This window comes from Polyodon spathula, chromosome 3, assembly GCF_017654505.1.
Source record: "Polyodon spathula isolate WHYD16114869_AA chromosome 3, ASM1765450v1, whole genome shotgun sequence".
Classification (NCBI taxonomy): Eukaryota; Metazoa; Chordata; class Actinopteri; order Acipenseriformes; family Polyodontidae; genus Polyodon; species Polyodon spathula.
Window position 1 is genome coordinate 73,161,264 of NC_054536.1, and position 15,006 is coordinate 73,176,269.

The 15,006-nt window shown below is 35.6% G+C and overlaps 1 protein-coding gene across 3 annotated transcripts in view; it reads left to right on the forward strand.

Annotated features, from left to right (window-relative positions):
• Positions 1-15,006, forward strand: part of sgk3 (serum/glucocorticoid regulated kinase family member 3) — a 31,525-nt gene that overhangs the window by 10,070 nt on the left and 6,449 nt on the right. For all 3 annotated transcript variants that reach the window (XM_041245875.1, XM_041245876.1, XM_041245874.1), the window contains 11 exons: positions 3,707-3,902; positions 5,203-5,286; positions 6,571-6,643; positions 7,905-7,980; positions 8,570-8,645; positions 9,462-9,511; positions 9,670-9,727; positions 10,175-10,258; positions 10,360-10,491; positions 12,277-12,389; positions 13,063-13,099. In XM_041245875.1, coding sequence (XP_041101809.1) covers positions 3,825-3,902; positions 5,203-5,286; positions 6,571-6,643; positions 7,905-7,980; positions 8,570-8,645; positions 9,462-9,511; positions 9,670-9,727; positions 10,175-10,258; positions 10,360-10,491; positions 12,277-12,389; positions 13,063-13,099 — 861 coding nt within the window. In that variant the 5' untranslated portion in view covers positions 3,707-3,824. The remainder of the gene's footprint in view (positions 1-3,706; positions 3,903-5,202; positions 5,287-6,570; positions 6,644-7,904; positions 7,981-8,569; positions 8,646-9,461; positions 9,512-9,669; positions 9,728-10,174; positions 10,259-10,359; positions 10,492-12,276; positions 12,390-13,062; positions 13,100-15,006) is intronic.

The window sequence follows — 15,006 nt, forward strand, 5'->3', positions numbered from 1 at the left end:
GGCTCACATCATACTTGTTTCATGTAGCATACTTTTATACTTATGACATGGTAACATGAGTTTTGATATCGTTTACTTTCGGTATGAGACACGATTAATCGATGGTTTACATGCACTGATGATCACTTAACTGAAAACAACAAGAATAAACTCCTTATTAACAACACATGCTGTGTCAGCCATTTGTTAACACTCCCTACCGTGTTTGAGTTATCTTAATGTGTGCTTTTAAAAGGAACCTGTTGTGATAGATATTGACTTTGGGTGAAAGGTCCTGATTGCTCTTGTTAAGTGCTAGTGATATACTTGTGTACAGCCTTGGGTCAGCAACATCTTTTACCATAAGTTCCTGGTTTCAGACTCTGGGGATGTAGTGTGTGGTCGTAGTGTATCTGTATGGTACACTTTCATTATATATATATATATAGCTGTGGCCAAAAGTTTTGCGTCACCCTATGGAATTAACTCATTTTGCTTCATAAAGTCGAATGAAACCTGCCGAATAATGTTACGTTAACATATTGAATTGAATACCGCTTTGTAGTTTTCTATATAATGAACGAAAAACATTGACAAATACAAAAATGTGGCGCTTCAAAATCTAACATGAAATACTGTATTAATATGGCTTCTGGTATACTTTTGCAATATCATTTTGTAGTTTCTTTGATTATTTTAAATAAAATATTTAAATTATGTTGATCCTAAAATTCTAGGTGTTTACAAACCTTTGGCAGTAGCAGTACAGCAGGTCATGGTGATGTACTTATTCGTGATACCGGAGGAATTATCTTCATCATTCACTTTAGAGTGGTATAAATAACGTGCCTGCTTCCTATGGAATAAAAACTAGGTTAGGTGTAGACCAGAATGTGCCACTGGGTTTTAAAAGGTTGATTGGGTAGTTCCTTGATTGTTTACAAATTCTACTTATGGACTGCATTCTGAGTAACACACAAGTAATAGAATATTCACAGTGCATCCATAAAGTATAAATTCATGCTATATGGTAATGGAGCTTTCTGAATGTCTACTGTATCTGTATTTAGTATTGCTATTACCCAATTTAAGTTTCCGGTAAACATCTAATTTAATATTTTTACTGTAGTAGAACATTTAGTCAATCTGTTGGTAGCACTTAAATGACAGTACAGAATGGTCTCCTGAACAGTTCACGAATGAAACTTAGCAGTAGACTAGGGTCTAGGATATGGCAAATATATGCATGTTTTTAGATAAAATAGTCTTTTTGCCTTGCTGAAACAGTATGTTTATATAACTTGTTTATAGTATTGTTAACTGGCTAAAGTTTTTCCATTGTGGCTAAAAAAGGATGTTAAGTTACTTTAGCCACAGTGGCTGACTAAATGAAAGTCTGAGATGGAACGTATTATTATATAATAATAAAGATTTGCAATGATGTTGCTTTTTACAGAGCTGTGTATCGGGGGCGCACCCAGGATCTAGTCCAGGGGTCTCCAACCCTGGTCCTGGAGCTCAATTACTTAATTGAACCAATTATTAGTTTAATTAGTCAAGATTAACAGGTGTTCCAGATCTTTAACCACTGATGATGTAAAGATACCTATAAAACCTGATGGATAGGGGCTCTCCAGGACCAGGGTTGGAGACCCCTGATCTAGTCTCATCTGTCAACAGGGGGGAATGTGCTAATAAAGTTCAGTGAAGTTCATTCTTGTCTCTGTGTCGCATACATTATATGCACCAAACTAAAGAACATGCTGTCACAACTAACCCATTGAAGAGTATTGACAGCTGAAACAAGTATTTTAAGCAAACTAATTTCTCACATAAAGGAATAATCAACAATGTTTCACATTATTATTTTTTGTCCATTACGCAAACTGAAAACACAGCTTAGCAGCCTGATTGTAGCGTCATTTTTCCAGGTAGCAACGTAGTGGTTCGTCACGCTCAACAGTGCTGGTGAGAACCCTGCTATCTGTACATTTGTTTTAAGTACTCGCCTAGAGGACTGCTGAGACACAGAAAAAAAGTGTTTTCATTCTAAACACATCATCCATGATGTACAATTTGCATGAATTGTATTTTCCCAGCACACTTTTTTCCAGCTAATAGTTAACTGCATTGGACATGCTGTTGAAGGGAACTGTAATCTGAAGCTAGTTCTAGCCTTTAGCCATTTGCTAATTGCCTGCATGCATGAGCAGTAATGTGTACCAGAATGTCAGCATTTGGAATGTACTGTCTATGTGTGTGTGAACAGGCTGGCTGGTGGTGATGTCAGACCCAGAAGAGATGGACACACAGACAGCACCGGGGTAATGAATGAAATGCACTGTTGTGCTGGTTTTATTGTAAAATAAAAGGTTTAAACAAAACGCAAAACACTAACACAAAACAAACGGCACGTTGGCCAAAATAAAGACCGACAAAACAGTAGACACTAAACGCACAGGTATCGTGCTGATTTATGTCAGCACGAGTAGCAGTTGAGAAGGCGAGAGCAGCGGGTATTCTCTGTCAAGGGGGACTGGCACCCCGCCACACTGTGCAAATATTTCATACAAGGTAGGGAAGGTTCACTGAGGCTTACTAGAAATAGTGTGGGCATGAGGGCCTAACATAATGAAGAACAGAGTATTAGGCTGGTTGCTGAGCCTCTCAAGTAAGAGATTGTTAGACTAATGCGCAAGCTTCAATGTGTAAATTGAAGACTACAAGATTGTTTTCCTGTTTATTTGTACCTTTACTTACACTGTAATGTTAAAAAAAAGCCTGACTTATAATGAGCTATTGTCCGGATGTTCTGTCTGTTTGAGAGAGATTCCAACCCTACCTTGGAAAGTAGTGGAACTGTATCTTTGTTACGCAGTGTTCTGAATTTTATGGCCCCTGCTTTGCAGAATATTTTAGACTAAAATGAGGAAAGTAGTGCCTTTTTGTGGCTATCTGTCCTGGTGAAAAGCCAGTTTTCTAAACTTAAATATTTGATACTGTATAGTCCGTAATGCAGCTGTTGTTAACAAAACAAAATAAATAAATGTGTTGAACTAAATTAAAACAGTAGGTCATGTTTATATATAGATCGTCAGATGCCACATGCAAAAACATATGCAAAAAGCACAATACCGATGTAGACTATTACCTTGAAAAACCTGTAGGGCCAATAGCAGGGTTGTAAAGCCTTACTCTGTGGCCCTATGACTTAGAGTTGGAAGATATGCAATTTTGATGAAACAATGCTGCTTTTTTATGGTATTCAGTGATGTTACTAATATGGGGGTCAATGTATCGGCCTATGGGGAAAAACATTAATACAGTTAAAGGCCTGTTGAGGCCATTAAACTAGACCCCAGTAAGTTTCATGGGAATGCTCTGTGTCCTATTCTTGCGCAATTTATGTGCAGCTGTTATTGTAGAAGGACTCAAAATGACCCCACATACAGTAACATAGTATGGCTCCAGTCGGGTCATATTGCTGCACGTGATGTAAACAAGGACAGGAAGCAACATGTATAGTGCTATTGTTAAATTAAGATGAGTGGGGCTTAAAAAAAATTTTTTTTTTTTGTTTTGTTTTCTTAGCTTTGGTTATTACACCCTTTAATACAATAAGAGTGTACAGTACATCATTCAAATTAAAGATTCCATGGATTGTGTGTGTGTGTTGTTTGTAATGTATTAAAATATCTGATCCTTCTTTTTTTTTTTTTTTTTTTAGTGACATGATGGGAATTCAGATGTCCACCCATATGCTTTGCTTTGTTGGATCTGAACCTTGAAAATCCTTTTCTCATCAGTTACCCTTGAGTCATCACCAGCCTGTGTGTTTGAACAAGATGGATGCCGAGCCAAGCTGCCCCTATGTCAGCATTCCTTGCCATAATGAGCAACGGGATAAAAAGAAGCGCTATACTGTAAGTAGAAGTGGCTTGCTGGTGTGCGTTATTGAATATGCAATGGATCTTACTATATATACTGCTGCTACAGTGTTTGTTCTGTATAAATCATTCTACAGGCATTTAAGGGCTGCAGGAGAATACAGTAAAACTGTACAAATCTTTTGGGATGCATAAAGTTTTTGCGCATGTCACACAGTATGTCAATGCCTTTTAATTGTAGTTTTAAAAACAAGTATTATGTGTGTGTGTACTGAGCATCAAAATAAACGTATCACTTATATTTGAGCATCAAAACAAACATATCACTTATATTTGAGCATCAAAACAAATGTATCACTTATATTTGGATAAAATTCACCAGATGTGATCAAAAAAGGTGCAGTCACTTTTTTTATTGTGCTGATTTAACAATTGACGTCGCAGAGGTGCTGCAAATCGATCTGTCGATCTTGGGCAGGTATTGTGACTCTTGGTCTCCCAGTTCGTGGCCTGTCGTTGACAGTGTGTGTCTGGTTATACCATCTCACCGGCTTTGAAATTGCTGGCTGTAAGCACCCAAGACGGCAAGCCACAGTATGCTGCCCTAGTCCAACCTCCAACATGCCGATTGTACGAAGACGCTGCTCTCTTGACAGACGTGGCATATTGTTTTTTTTCTGTGATTTGCTTTTATTTAAGCTTGCAATTCAACAGCTGAAATCACTCCATATCCAGTGTCCAATCAACTAATTAGGTGATTAAGTGCATACGCTTCAGTCATGGTCACTCAAGCATGTCATGGTCAAGGATGAATGATCGAGTGATTAAAATGAAACCAAAAACACTTTGTCAGTGGCCATCATTTATATACCTTTTTTTTTTTTTCCCTTGAAAATAAATGTGTTAGAATAGTGGTAAGTTTCTTTTGATGCTCGTGTGTGTGTGAATGTATATATATATATATTATAAATCATTTGAATACAACCAAAGGGCATGTTATGAGTATAAATAATAATAACATTTCATGAAGTGGCAGAGAATGTTCTGATATTTATACATCTTGGAGACAAAATAAAAATGTTATCAGTGCAATCTAATCAGATTTCAGCTGGCTTTTTTTCAGATGGCACAGGGTTACACTTGGTTTCTCACTGCCTTTCATACCAAACTCCTAAATGTATCTGTCAGAATTGATGACTTCTAACCAGACCCAAAATGTCCTTTCATGGTGCATCCAGTAAACTAGTGGGAATACAGCTTTTATTATCCACAAAACAACAAAAAACAATGTGATTTTCTTCTTCTCCCTAACAATGCCTGCTTTTTCTTCTTTTAGGTTTACAAAGTAATGGTTTCTGTCGGCAGACATGAGTGGTTTGTCTTCAGGAGATATGCAGAGTTTGATAAACTGTACAACACAGTAAGTAAACTGGCAGACAGATACTGTTATTTCAATTGCTAGTAACTCTGCTAGGTGATAGATGGCAGTAGTTCGGTGCCCAGACCCACAGGTCAATAGGTAATGGCCACAGCAGAGGATTGAGACGATAAACGTATTTATACTATACACGTTTTGATATTATAAAATGTATTTTAAATGTGTTTTTTTTTTATTAGATTTTACATTTAATCCCTTGGTTGCTTTAAATTAATTGCGGTTTAAAGCGACTTTTAAGTTCTGTTAGCTTTTACAGAGCATCTACATATGGAATGATCATGCAGCAGTGTCTTGTTACTTAGGGAATAATTACAAATAGCCAGCAACTAGATATTACAGTTTACGTTTTATTATACCGGATCATTTTTAAAGGGACAGATATTGTGAGCTCAGTGGCAGCTTGTCCAGCACAGACAGAGGCACCGGGTGTGGAACCTTAGTAACGAAACAGAGATGTGCTGTGTTTGAACTAAACCAAGGGACATAATTGTGTCTAATTCAATTTTGATGCAAGTTTCATTGGGGGATGTGGTATACCTATATGGCTATAATTACACAGTTAGCAGTGTAACTACTTGGTTGAGGGTACTTTTACCTGGTTTTGGTTGGATTTGATCTGATAAATTTAATGTCTGTCTGCTCCATTTAACTGAATATAAATAAATAAAGCCCTTTTAGTTTTTGTGATTGGAGATCTGGTTAGAAATTGAGGTCCATAAAATAAATTCATGTATTTTTGTTTAAAAGTAATGCTAGTGCTGTATATCATGGTGATTTGTTTGGTTTTGTTTAAAACGCACTTGTTTTATAACATATTGTACTGTTTATAAAATCTGGGTAGTAGCAGTTCAATTGCAGTCATGCTTTGTGCGTTATTTCAATGGCTTCAGGGCCATCAGTGAGCTTTAGGATAAAGATATGTTAGATTGTATGGTACTGATTTTATATGAAGTAGTTTCCTTTTGTAATTACTGTTGTTAAATTCAAAAAAAGTGGAAAAACAGAATGTAAATTGTTTGGCTGACAAGCCTTCCTACGGAAATGCCTGTGGAGAGCGAAAAGTTTCAGTCCAACTACCTCAAATAATTGAACTCTAATTTTTCTGTATTTCCTGGAACATCTATTTAAAATATAAACTGTTTAAGCATCCAGGATTCCTGGATCTTGAACCCCAAGCTCACAAAGGCTCTAATTTAAGGATGTACTGTAAATCATCCCTTACCCTTATTTTCCTTTTCATTTTAAACATGTCATTTTCTTTCATAGCTAAAGAAACAGTTTCCTAACATAAACTTGAAGCTCCCAGCAAAGCGAATATTCGGTGACAACTTTGATCCAGGTAAATGCATTTAAAAAAAAAAAAAATGTATTTCAAATTACTAAGAACATGCTACCATGTATGATCTTGAAAAAATTAATTTACTTCATATATTTCTACGAACGTATAAGGAGGCACAGATAGCTTTACCATTTTATCTACCACTGGTCACAGACAGTTAACTGCTTTGAAAATAACTACATGTATTTATGATTTAGGTTGTGTTTTTAATTAAAATATATTTGGTTAATCAATAACAAAAAAGCAAATACAAATAACACTTGACTAAGAGGAGTAGATCGACCTGGTAACAGAAATATTGTAGAAACAGCTGTACAGACTTACATTTGTAGCTATTTCACATTGTGTACAGCTGTGTATGGGCAATCCTTGGCAAGTTAATCAAGGGTATCAGAATCTACATCACAGTACTTTTCACAGTGCTGAAAGCTATATCTTGTGAACCTCTTGCCCGAATCTACTTTACATGGTTCCATTGTATTATATACTATTTTAAACACAATGTGTATTGATCACAGTGACATACTATCTCATGAAACGTGTACGACTATTTGACAAAGTCTTGAATAGAAGTCTTTCTCAGTGTCTTCATGAGAAATACAGAAATACTGTGTGGTAATATTTTACGTTGTTGCCTCACTGTAAGATGGCACAGAGGTTTTTTCTGTTTGAACACAGCATGATCTAACACATTTTCAGAGGATAGCAATTCATCTATGTGCCGCTTTTCTTTCTGTACTTTTAGACCACCCACTGCAGGCTCCTACTTTTGAAATGTAAATTTTAAGATGTGTACAGTTTTTGCAAAGTGTCTCAGTTTTTATATTCAAGGACATTAATGCTATTTGCTGAGTAAGTACTAGCTAATGCTGTGTTAACATGCTGCATGATTCATTTAAGCAATATAGTTTACTCTTCAGGTTTATCAATTCTATTATGTGGGTTTCCACTTGAATTTGTAATTAAACATTGAGAATTCTTCTGGTTAAAGATTACAGATTAACAACTTGGAGAGCAGCTAACAAACAGAGGAGATTGAGTTTAGTTTCTTCATTAGTGTGTTGAAAACTCATTGATCAGTTATGTATGCCTATATCATTCATGTGTGTGCTTGTCAAATGTGGGTCTGGCAAATTAAATCAAAGATTGTCATTGTTCACATACACTCTTGAATCATTTTATAATACATAAATGCCTACATAAGCACTATCGTTATAAAAGAGAATTATACTATATACATTGTATTATTACATTTACACAGAATTTATAAAGCAAAGAAGATCAGGGCTAAATGAATTTATTCAGAGATTGGTCACACATCCTCAACTAAATAACCAGTAAGTATCTTATTTTTTTGCATTTTTTCCTTTTTCTTTTCAATATTTTATTTTATAAACGGTGTTATGCCTTAATAATGAACTTTTGTTTCGTATTCAGTCAGTATAGTTTTAACAAAAATGCAGGTTTTAATACTCTTTGTATGTCAGTCCCACCAGCAGCATTGTAACAACTGTATGTCTTTGTGTTAGCTAATTAAAAACAGGAACAGTTACTGAAACTGCTGTACCTTGGCACCCAAGATCAAGATACGACCTGCTGTGCATAATTAATACATCTCCTTGGTACTAAAACAGGGATGCATGCAGTAGAACGTTGAATTTCAGTACTTAGTTTTCCTCAGTACCACAGTAACATTACTGGAATTCTGGGTGAAAATAAATATTAAAAAAAAAAAACCATGAAAAAAATGATAAACTATATTTATGTCAAAGAAACATTAAACATGGCAATGCTTTTACCAATGCTGCTTTAACAAGGAAAAAAAAGCTTATGCTTCAAATGGAGGTTACATATGTTTGTAGCAGTATGAAAAAGGCTTTTTTTCCCCCCTGCATCAGTAAGATTAGTATATTCTCTCTTTTTCAGTCCTGATGTGAGGGCATTTCTTCTGATGGACAAACCAAGTAATCTTTCTGATCCTTCAGAAGATGATGAAGAAAAAGTTAGTATTCTATTAAACTTATTTTCAAAGGGTAATAGCTAACAAATGAATTCCATACATCACACCTGCCATACTCTTCTATTCGCCATGTAGGTCTCATGTGTGCATTTTTAAAAACACATGTTTTAGAAAATAATATCTGGAACCATACTAGGTTAAAGAAAGTTCTTTACATGCATTAAATCTGTGATTTATTAGTGACTAAATAATGGAGAAAAAAACACTGCTGTTTTTCCATAACAAAAAGCCTCTCAGAAGCTAAACATTAATTTTGCATGGCCCAAATAAACAAATGTTAACTATTGCCTCTATCAAAATGAAATGGTCTTTTGCAGAAAATACACAGTCCCTCAGATGTAAATGCAGTTACTGTATTGTAGCTGTAAATCTGTAAATTGGAGGAAAGCCCCAATTAAGAGAATTTGATCCTGCTGGGGGAAATCACTGTCACTATCACCATGTCCTACAGGCAGATGAATGTGTATGCAGGATTTGCAGACAAGGCTAAAGGAATTCTACTCATCTGCAAAGCTTAAGTATTCAGGCCAATTTTGAAGGGGCAAGTTTTCCATGAAACTTGATGCAAGTCTTGTCTTTTTCTGTTTTAATGTAACAGTACGTACATGATAGCCGTATTTAATACTCTTAAGATCTTCAACACCGTTTGTTATTGAGTATTCATCTGTAGATTAATCTGGGATGGTCTTTTTTGTAACATTTGCTGATAATGCAGTGTGACCATGTGTGGAATATTAGTTCTTGAATAATAATATATTATTAATGTTTTAATATTTTCTTCTTTTGTTATATACATAGCACAATTCTACCTCCAGTGATATTAACCTGGGTCCATCTGGAAATCCTCAGTATGTTATTTGTTGTTTTATATTTTATATTTTCTTGTTTTACATTCTTATATATGTGAATAATGAAGCCTCTGTAGTAAACATTTAAGGGGTTGTACATGCATTGGTCAAATATAGTCTAAACTTGTATTAAATTCTGTTTCATTTTAATCTTTCAGAGCTAAACCAACAAACTTTGACTTCCTCAAAGTCATTGGAAAAGGGAGCTTTGGGAAGGTTGGTATTTCAGTTTGTTATTTAAATTATTACCTCAATGTAAAGGAGATGTGTGTCTTTCAACAAACTATTTTTCACCCTGCCTATTACTAAGTAGTTGTTTGATCAGGGAAGGAATTGAAAACTCTCTCCCTCCTAAATACCTAACTTTGGATTGTACCGTTTTGTCCTCGAAGGGCGTCAGTCAGAAGTAGTATTGATGGCTCTTGAATGTGCAGTTGAGAATGCAGATTGATCATAGGCGAGAATGAGGAAATGATAAATCAGATCCAGGTGTGACCAGTCAGGACTGCTTTGAATTAGTTTGAGAAGTGAAACCCCCAATACAAAACAGTTCTGCTCTGCTGGTTTCCATTTTACATGTTTTAAGAAATGAAAAAAATCCTGCTGTTGTAATACATATTTTCCAGCAATCAAAAATATTTTGCATGTTTTGTATCTTGCCAGGTTCTTCTTGCAAAACATAAACTGGACAATACATATTATGCAATCAAAGTCTTACAGAAAAGAGTAATTCTTAACCGGAGAGAGGTAATATACAATATTGATGTTGACCTGATGTTGGACAATTTGCTTTATTTTATTTTATTTCACTGGAATTTCTTTTTTTTATTTTGTGTTCTTTCTCCTAGCAAAAACACATAATGGCTGAACGCAACGTGCTGCTAAAGAATATAAAACATCCTTTCTTGGTTAGGCTACATTATTCTTTCCAAACAGCAGACAAGCTTTACTTTGTGCTGGATTTCATTAATGGAGGAGAGGTGAGTTGGTAAAACAGTACTGTTTCTACAGCTTTGGAGAGTCATGAATCGCCTGTGGAGGTGTGCACTGGAACAAATAAGAGAAGTCTGCTATGTAGTATAGATACTGGTGTCAGATCAGTGCATCATACTGAAAATCATCAGCCAGAGCCTGGGATTACTGGTAATTCTTTATCAATATTGTGACCATGTGGTCACTGCTCATTTACTGTAAGAAAGCATACCTGTAAGGAGATAGCTATCTGCAGCTGCTGGCATTTCAACAGTTAATATCTTATAAACCATTTGAGATGCCGGTGACATTCATTATCTTCAATGCTGTGGAAGAATACATTGTGTAATACATATACATTTCCTTCATACTTGGTACGTAATGCATTCTGTGATTCTCTATCGTTGGGAAAGCTTGGAGCAGATCCAAACTTGGGGTAGTTTTAGTCTCTGTCTAATAGATTAGAAAACTGCTTGATACCATGGGCCATATTTTCAAAGTGTTAACTCTATCCTTTGATTAACTCTAATTTTATGAAAGAAGAAAAAGATCATGTTAAAGTTAAAAAATGAGAAACAAAACACCTTGAAATTGTTGAAGAGAACTATATTACTTAGTTGTTGGGTTCTAGGTTTGTAATATTAACAGGTGTTTTGGTTTAAAAAAAAAAAAAAAAACTTTTTGAATCAGTTTAATCAATGCTTAGTATTTTGAGGGTTAAATGTGAAGTTAATACAAAATATGTACTAAGTTTTATGTCAATTAACTTTTATATTGTCATGTAAAGAGAATATCCAAGTGGGCTGGCTTATCAGAAACTAGTTTCTGTTTCCTTTGCAATCTCCTTATTTAGCAGTGGAATAGTTAGCAGCAACAAGGGGAGTTCAGATTTGAATATCCATCTATATCGAACACTTTGACAATTAGGAAATTGTAGCTGATTCAGTGGTTGTATTACATTGTTTGGAAATGTGGGACAGCCCCACAGTTGCTGCATCCTTAATTAAATCATTGTGTGAAATTAAGGAAGTACATTTAAGGGAAGTGATTGCAAAGTCATGGTTACAGCTATGTTTATGGAGATCAGTCAATAATACTCTTCTGCTCCCAAAGTTGTAGTTCGGGATTAATTTATCCACTGTTTACGCAATCACTCCTTATTGTCTTAAAGGGAACTAGTCCAGTACTGACAAGACAGTAAAAAAAATAAAAATAAATGAGTGGCCTGCTGCAGATTGTTGTAAAGGTAGAAGTAACAATATACTTTACTGAAATTTACTATTTTGGGATATGTTTTGTAATTTGAAATTGAACACTACCCTAATGGCCTCATTAAAGCCTAGTTTGAAAATTGAATTGTTATGAGAAAGGGCTTGTTTGAATAATAGTTCAAGCTTTGTTCTCCATGCACTACAACATAAATGTAGTATTTTAAACGTAGCACTCCATCTACTGTGGTTTATTTTATCTGCATAAGCCATATTTGAACAGTGTATTACCATTTACTGTTGGATTATGAACTGCTAGTGCTAGAGACTGATCTGTGAGTTCAGTCCAGTTTCAGTAGTCTGAAAATAACAACTTTGCTGTCCTCAACTTGAGCCATGTAAAGAAAAGTAGCTTAACCAGTATTTTAAAGACATTGAAGCTAGTAAAATAAATCAATAAAACTTACCCTCCTGTACGTTATAATCCATTGCTTGTTGTAATATTCCAGTTTTGAAGAACGAGGAAACAATAGTGTCAAAAAGAGATTTCTATTGACTGGTTGTGCCTTATCCCTTACATTGCAGCTGTTTTTCCATCTACAAAGGGAACGCACCTTTCCAGAGCCTAGAGCGAGGTTTTACATTGCAGAAATGGCGAGTGCACTGGGCTACTTACATTCAATAAATATTGTTTACAGGTAATGAGCTAATATATTTATTGATGATACATTTCTGTGACAGTATTACTGTTCATCCTCATGCCAGAAGAAAACACGGGGCAGAAGACAATGGGTCAGATTTATGTTTGTGTGCACCACTGTAAAGTTTCCCTCTTTTAAGGGCAACGATAAAAACAGTAAATTTATAACATCTAAAAAAGTAAATGTTCTAAAACCATTGCTAAACAACATAGGTATAAGCAGTATAAATATGTTTACTACTGGTTCTTTAACATTTACATGTTATCCCCCCCCCCCCCCCCCCCCCCCCCCAAAAAAAACAAAACATGTAAGCACACTGCAGTGATGCAAATAAAGCACAAATCTAGTCAATCTAAAGCGTCTTTTCAGCTTGAATTTTCCTTGATGTTATGTCAGTCACTGTAAACTTCAGTAAAGTTATTTTTTACAGAGGCTAAAAATGATTTCCTGTCCTAGAACTTCAAATGTAATACTGTAGGTTCCAATGCAGGGGCAGTGTTGGGCTGAATTTATACATATGCCAAAAGAAATGAGTGCAGCTAAATTTCATGTCTACATTGCTGCTATGTGATGGTGACTTGATACATTAGAAACACAACACTTTGGCAACTTAAATGCAGCTTACAGAAAGGAATTATATTTTATAAGATTGTCTTCTTTGTTTTTAAAGGGATTTGAAACCAGAGAACATTTTACTAGACTCTCAAGTAAGTGTACTGTACTACATTTATTATAGAAAGTCTTAAGATTGAACCAAAATCAAATGACGGTATTATTTTCTCACTTGATTGCAGATTATAGTGAAAACTGTTTTTTTATAAAGGGTATCCTTACCTACATCTATTTAATCTACTTTGTCTTGTACTTGCTGCTTTGTGGTAGGCTTCCTTACTATTTTTTTTTGTTTTGGATATTCCTCCTTCTCAGCATTTTCTGCTGCTAACTTTGATAAGAACAAAAGAGAACGGGAAAAGTACATTCGACCCATCAAGATTCGTCTCTTGTTAGCACACCACCTACTGGGGGGAGCTAATTTAAAAGCACAGAATCTAGCCTCCATGTATGCCATCTTGTTCATCTCTTTGCTAAATTTGAAGTAGTATCACAGTCCTGGGCTAACTTTATCTATACCATTTATGATTTTAAAGACTGCAATAAAGTCCCCTCTTTCCCTTCTTTTTTCTTGGCTGAAGAGATTTAATTATTTTAACCTGCCCCCATAGCTCATGTCACGAAGTCCTGGGATCAGCCCATCTCTGCACTTTCTCGAGTGCAATGATGTATTTTTTTGTAGTGAGATGACCAAAACTGTACACAATATTCTAGGTGGGGTCTAATTAGGGTGTTGTATGTTGTTAGCATGACCTCTCTAGACTTGTATTCCACGCGTTTTACAATACAGCCTAACATTGTGTTTACATTCAATTACCTCACCTCATTGGCGAGGTACTTTAAATGATGACCACTATAACCGAGGTCCTTTTCAAAGTCCTCATCTCCTATTTCCATCCCGTTCATTTTATACTTCTTACGCCTGATATGCAATACTTTACCTTTCTTAACATTACAGTGTATTTTCCGCACGTTTGCGCAGTTACAGAGAAGGTCCAAAACACTTACTTAGCTGGGCTGCGGTTTCAGAGTCCACTACTCTCCCAAGTTTGTTAAATTTGCAGAGGATACCAATCTTGCAGTGTGTATCTTGGTACAAAGTTATTTATGTAAATAAAGAACGGTAAGGGTCCAAGTACAGTCTCTTGTGGTCCCCGCTAAATTCACCCCCCCCCCCCCCATCAGATTTTACACCTCTCACAATTGCTGTCTGCTTTCTGTTTTTTAATCCGTTCTGTATCCAATTACAGGTCCTCCCCTGTATTCTTATTGATTTTAATGTATGTAAGTCTTTCATGTGGGACTTTGTCAAAGGCCTTTTGAAAATCAAGATAAATTATATCATAAACATTGCCATCTTCTACATTTGCTTTAACATTCTCAAAAAAGTAAAGTAGGTTAGTCAAGCATGACCTCCCTCTTGTGAACCCATGTGGTCTATCCCTTATAACATTGTTGCTGTATAAATACTTACCTCTTAATATTGCTAGCATCATTTTGCACGTTCTGGAAATTAAACTAATAGGTCTATAATTATCTGGCTTTGTCTTTTATCCCCCCTTTTTTTGAAAAATTGCACCACATCACAAGCTTCCAGTCTACGGGGATCGCCCATGTTTCTCTAAAACTATTTAATTGTAGCCAGTGGTCAGCTTATTTCTACCCTTGTTTTCTTAAGCTCCCTTGGATATACCTCATCTGGGCCCAGCGATTTTGTTTTTTCCAGCTACTGTAGCTTATTTAATACCTCTACTTCACTGATGCTGAAACCTTTAAGACCTGTGTGTATGTGCGCATACGGGCAGCACTGTCTACATGTTACTTGTATCCTTTCTGGTGAAAATATTCAAAAAATATTTGTTTAATACATCAGATATTTAGTATTCCTTATAAACATTGTTGTCATTCATCCCATCATTCCTTAGCCTCCTCTTTCACAGTACTTTCAAAATCTCTGTTCTTTTAATAGCCATTTGTACTTGTTTACACAAACTCCTAAATT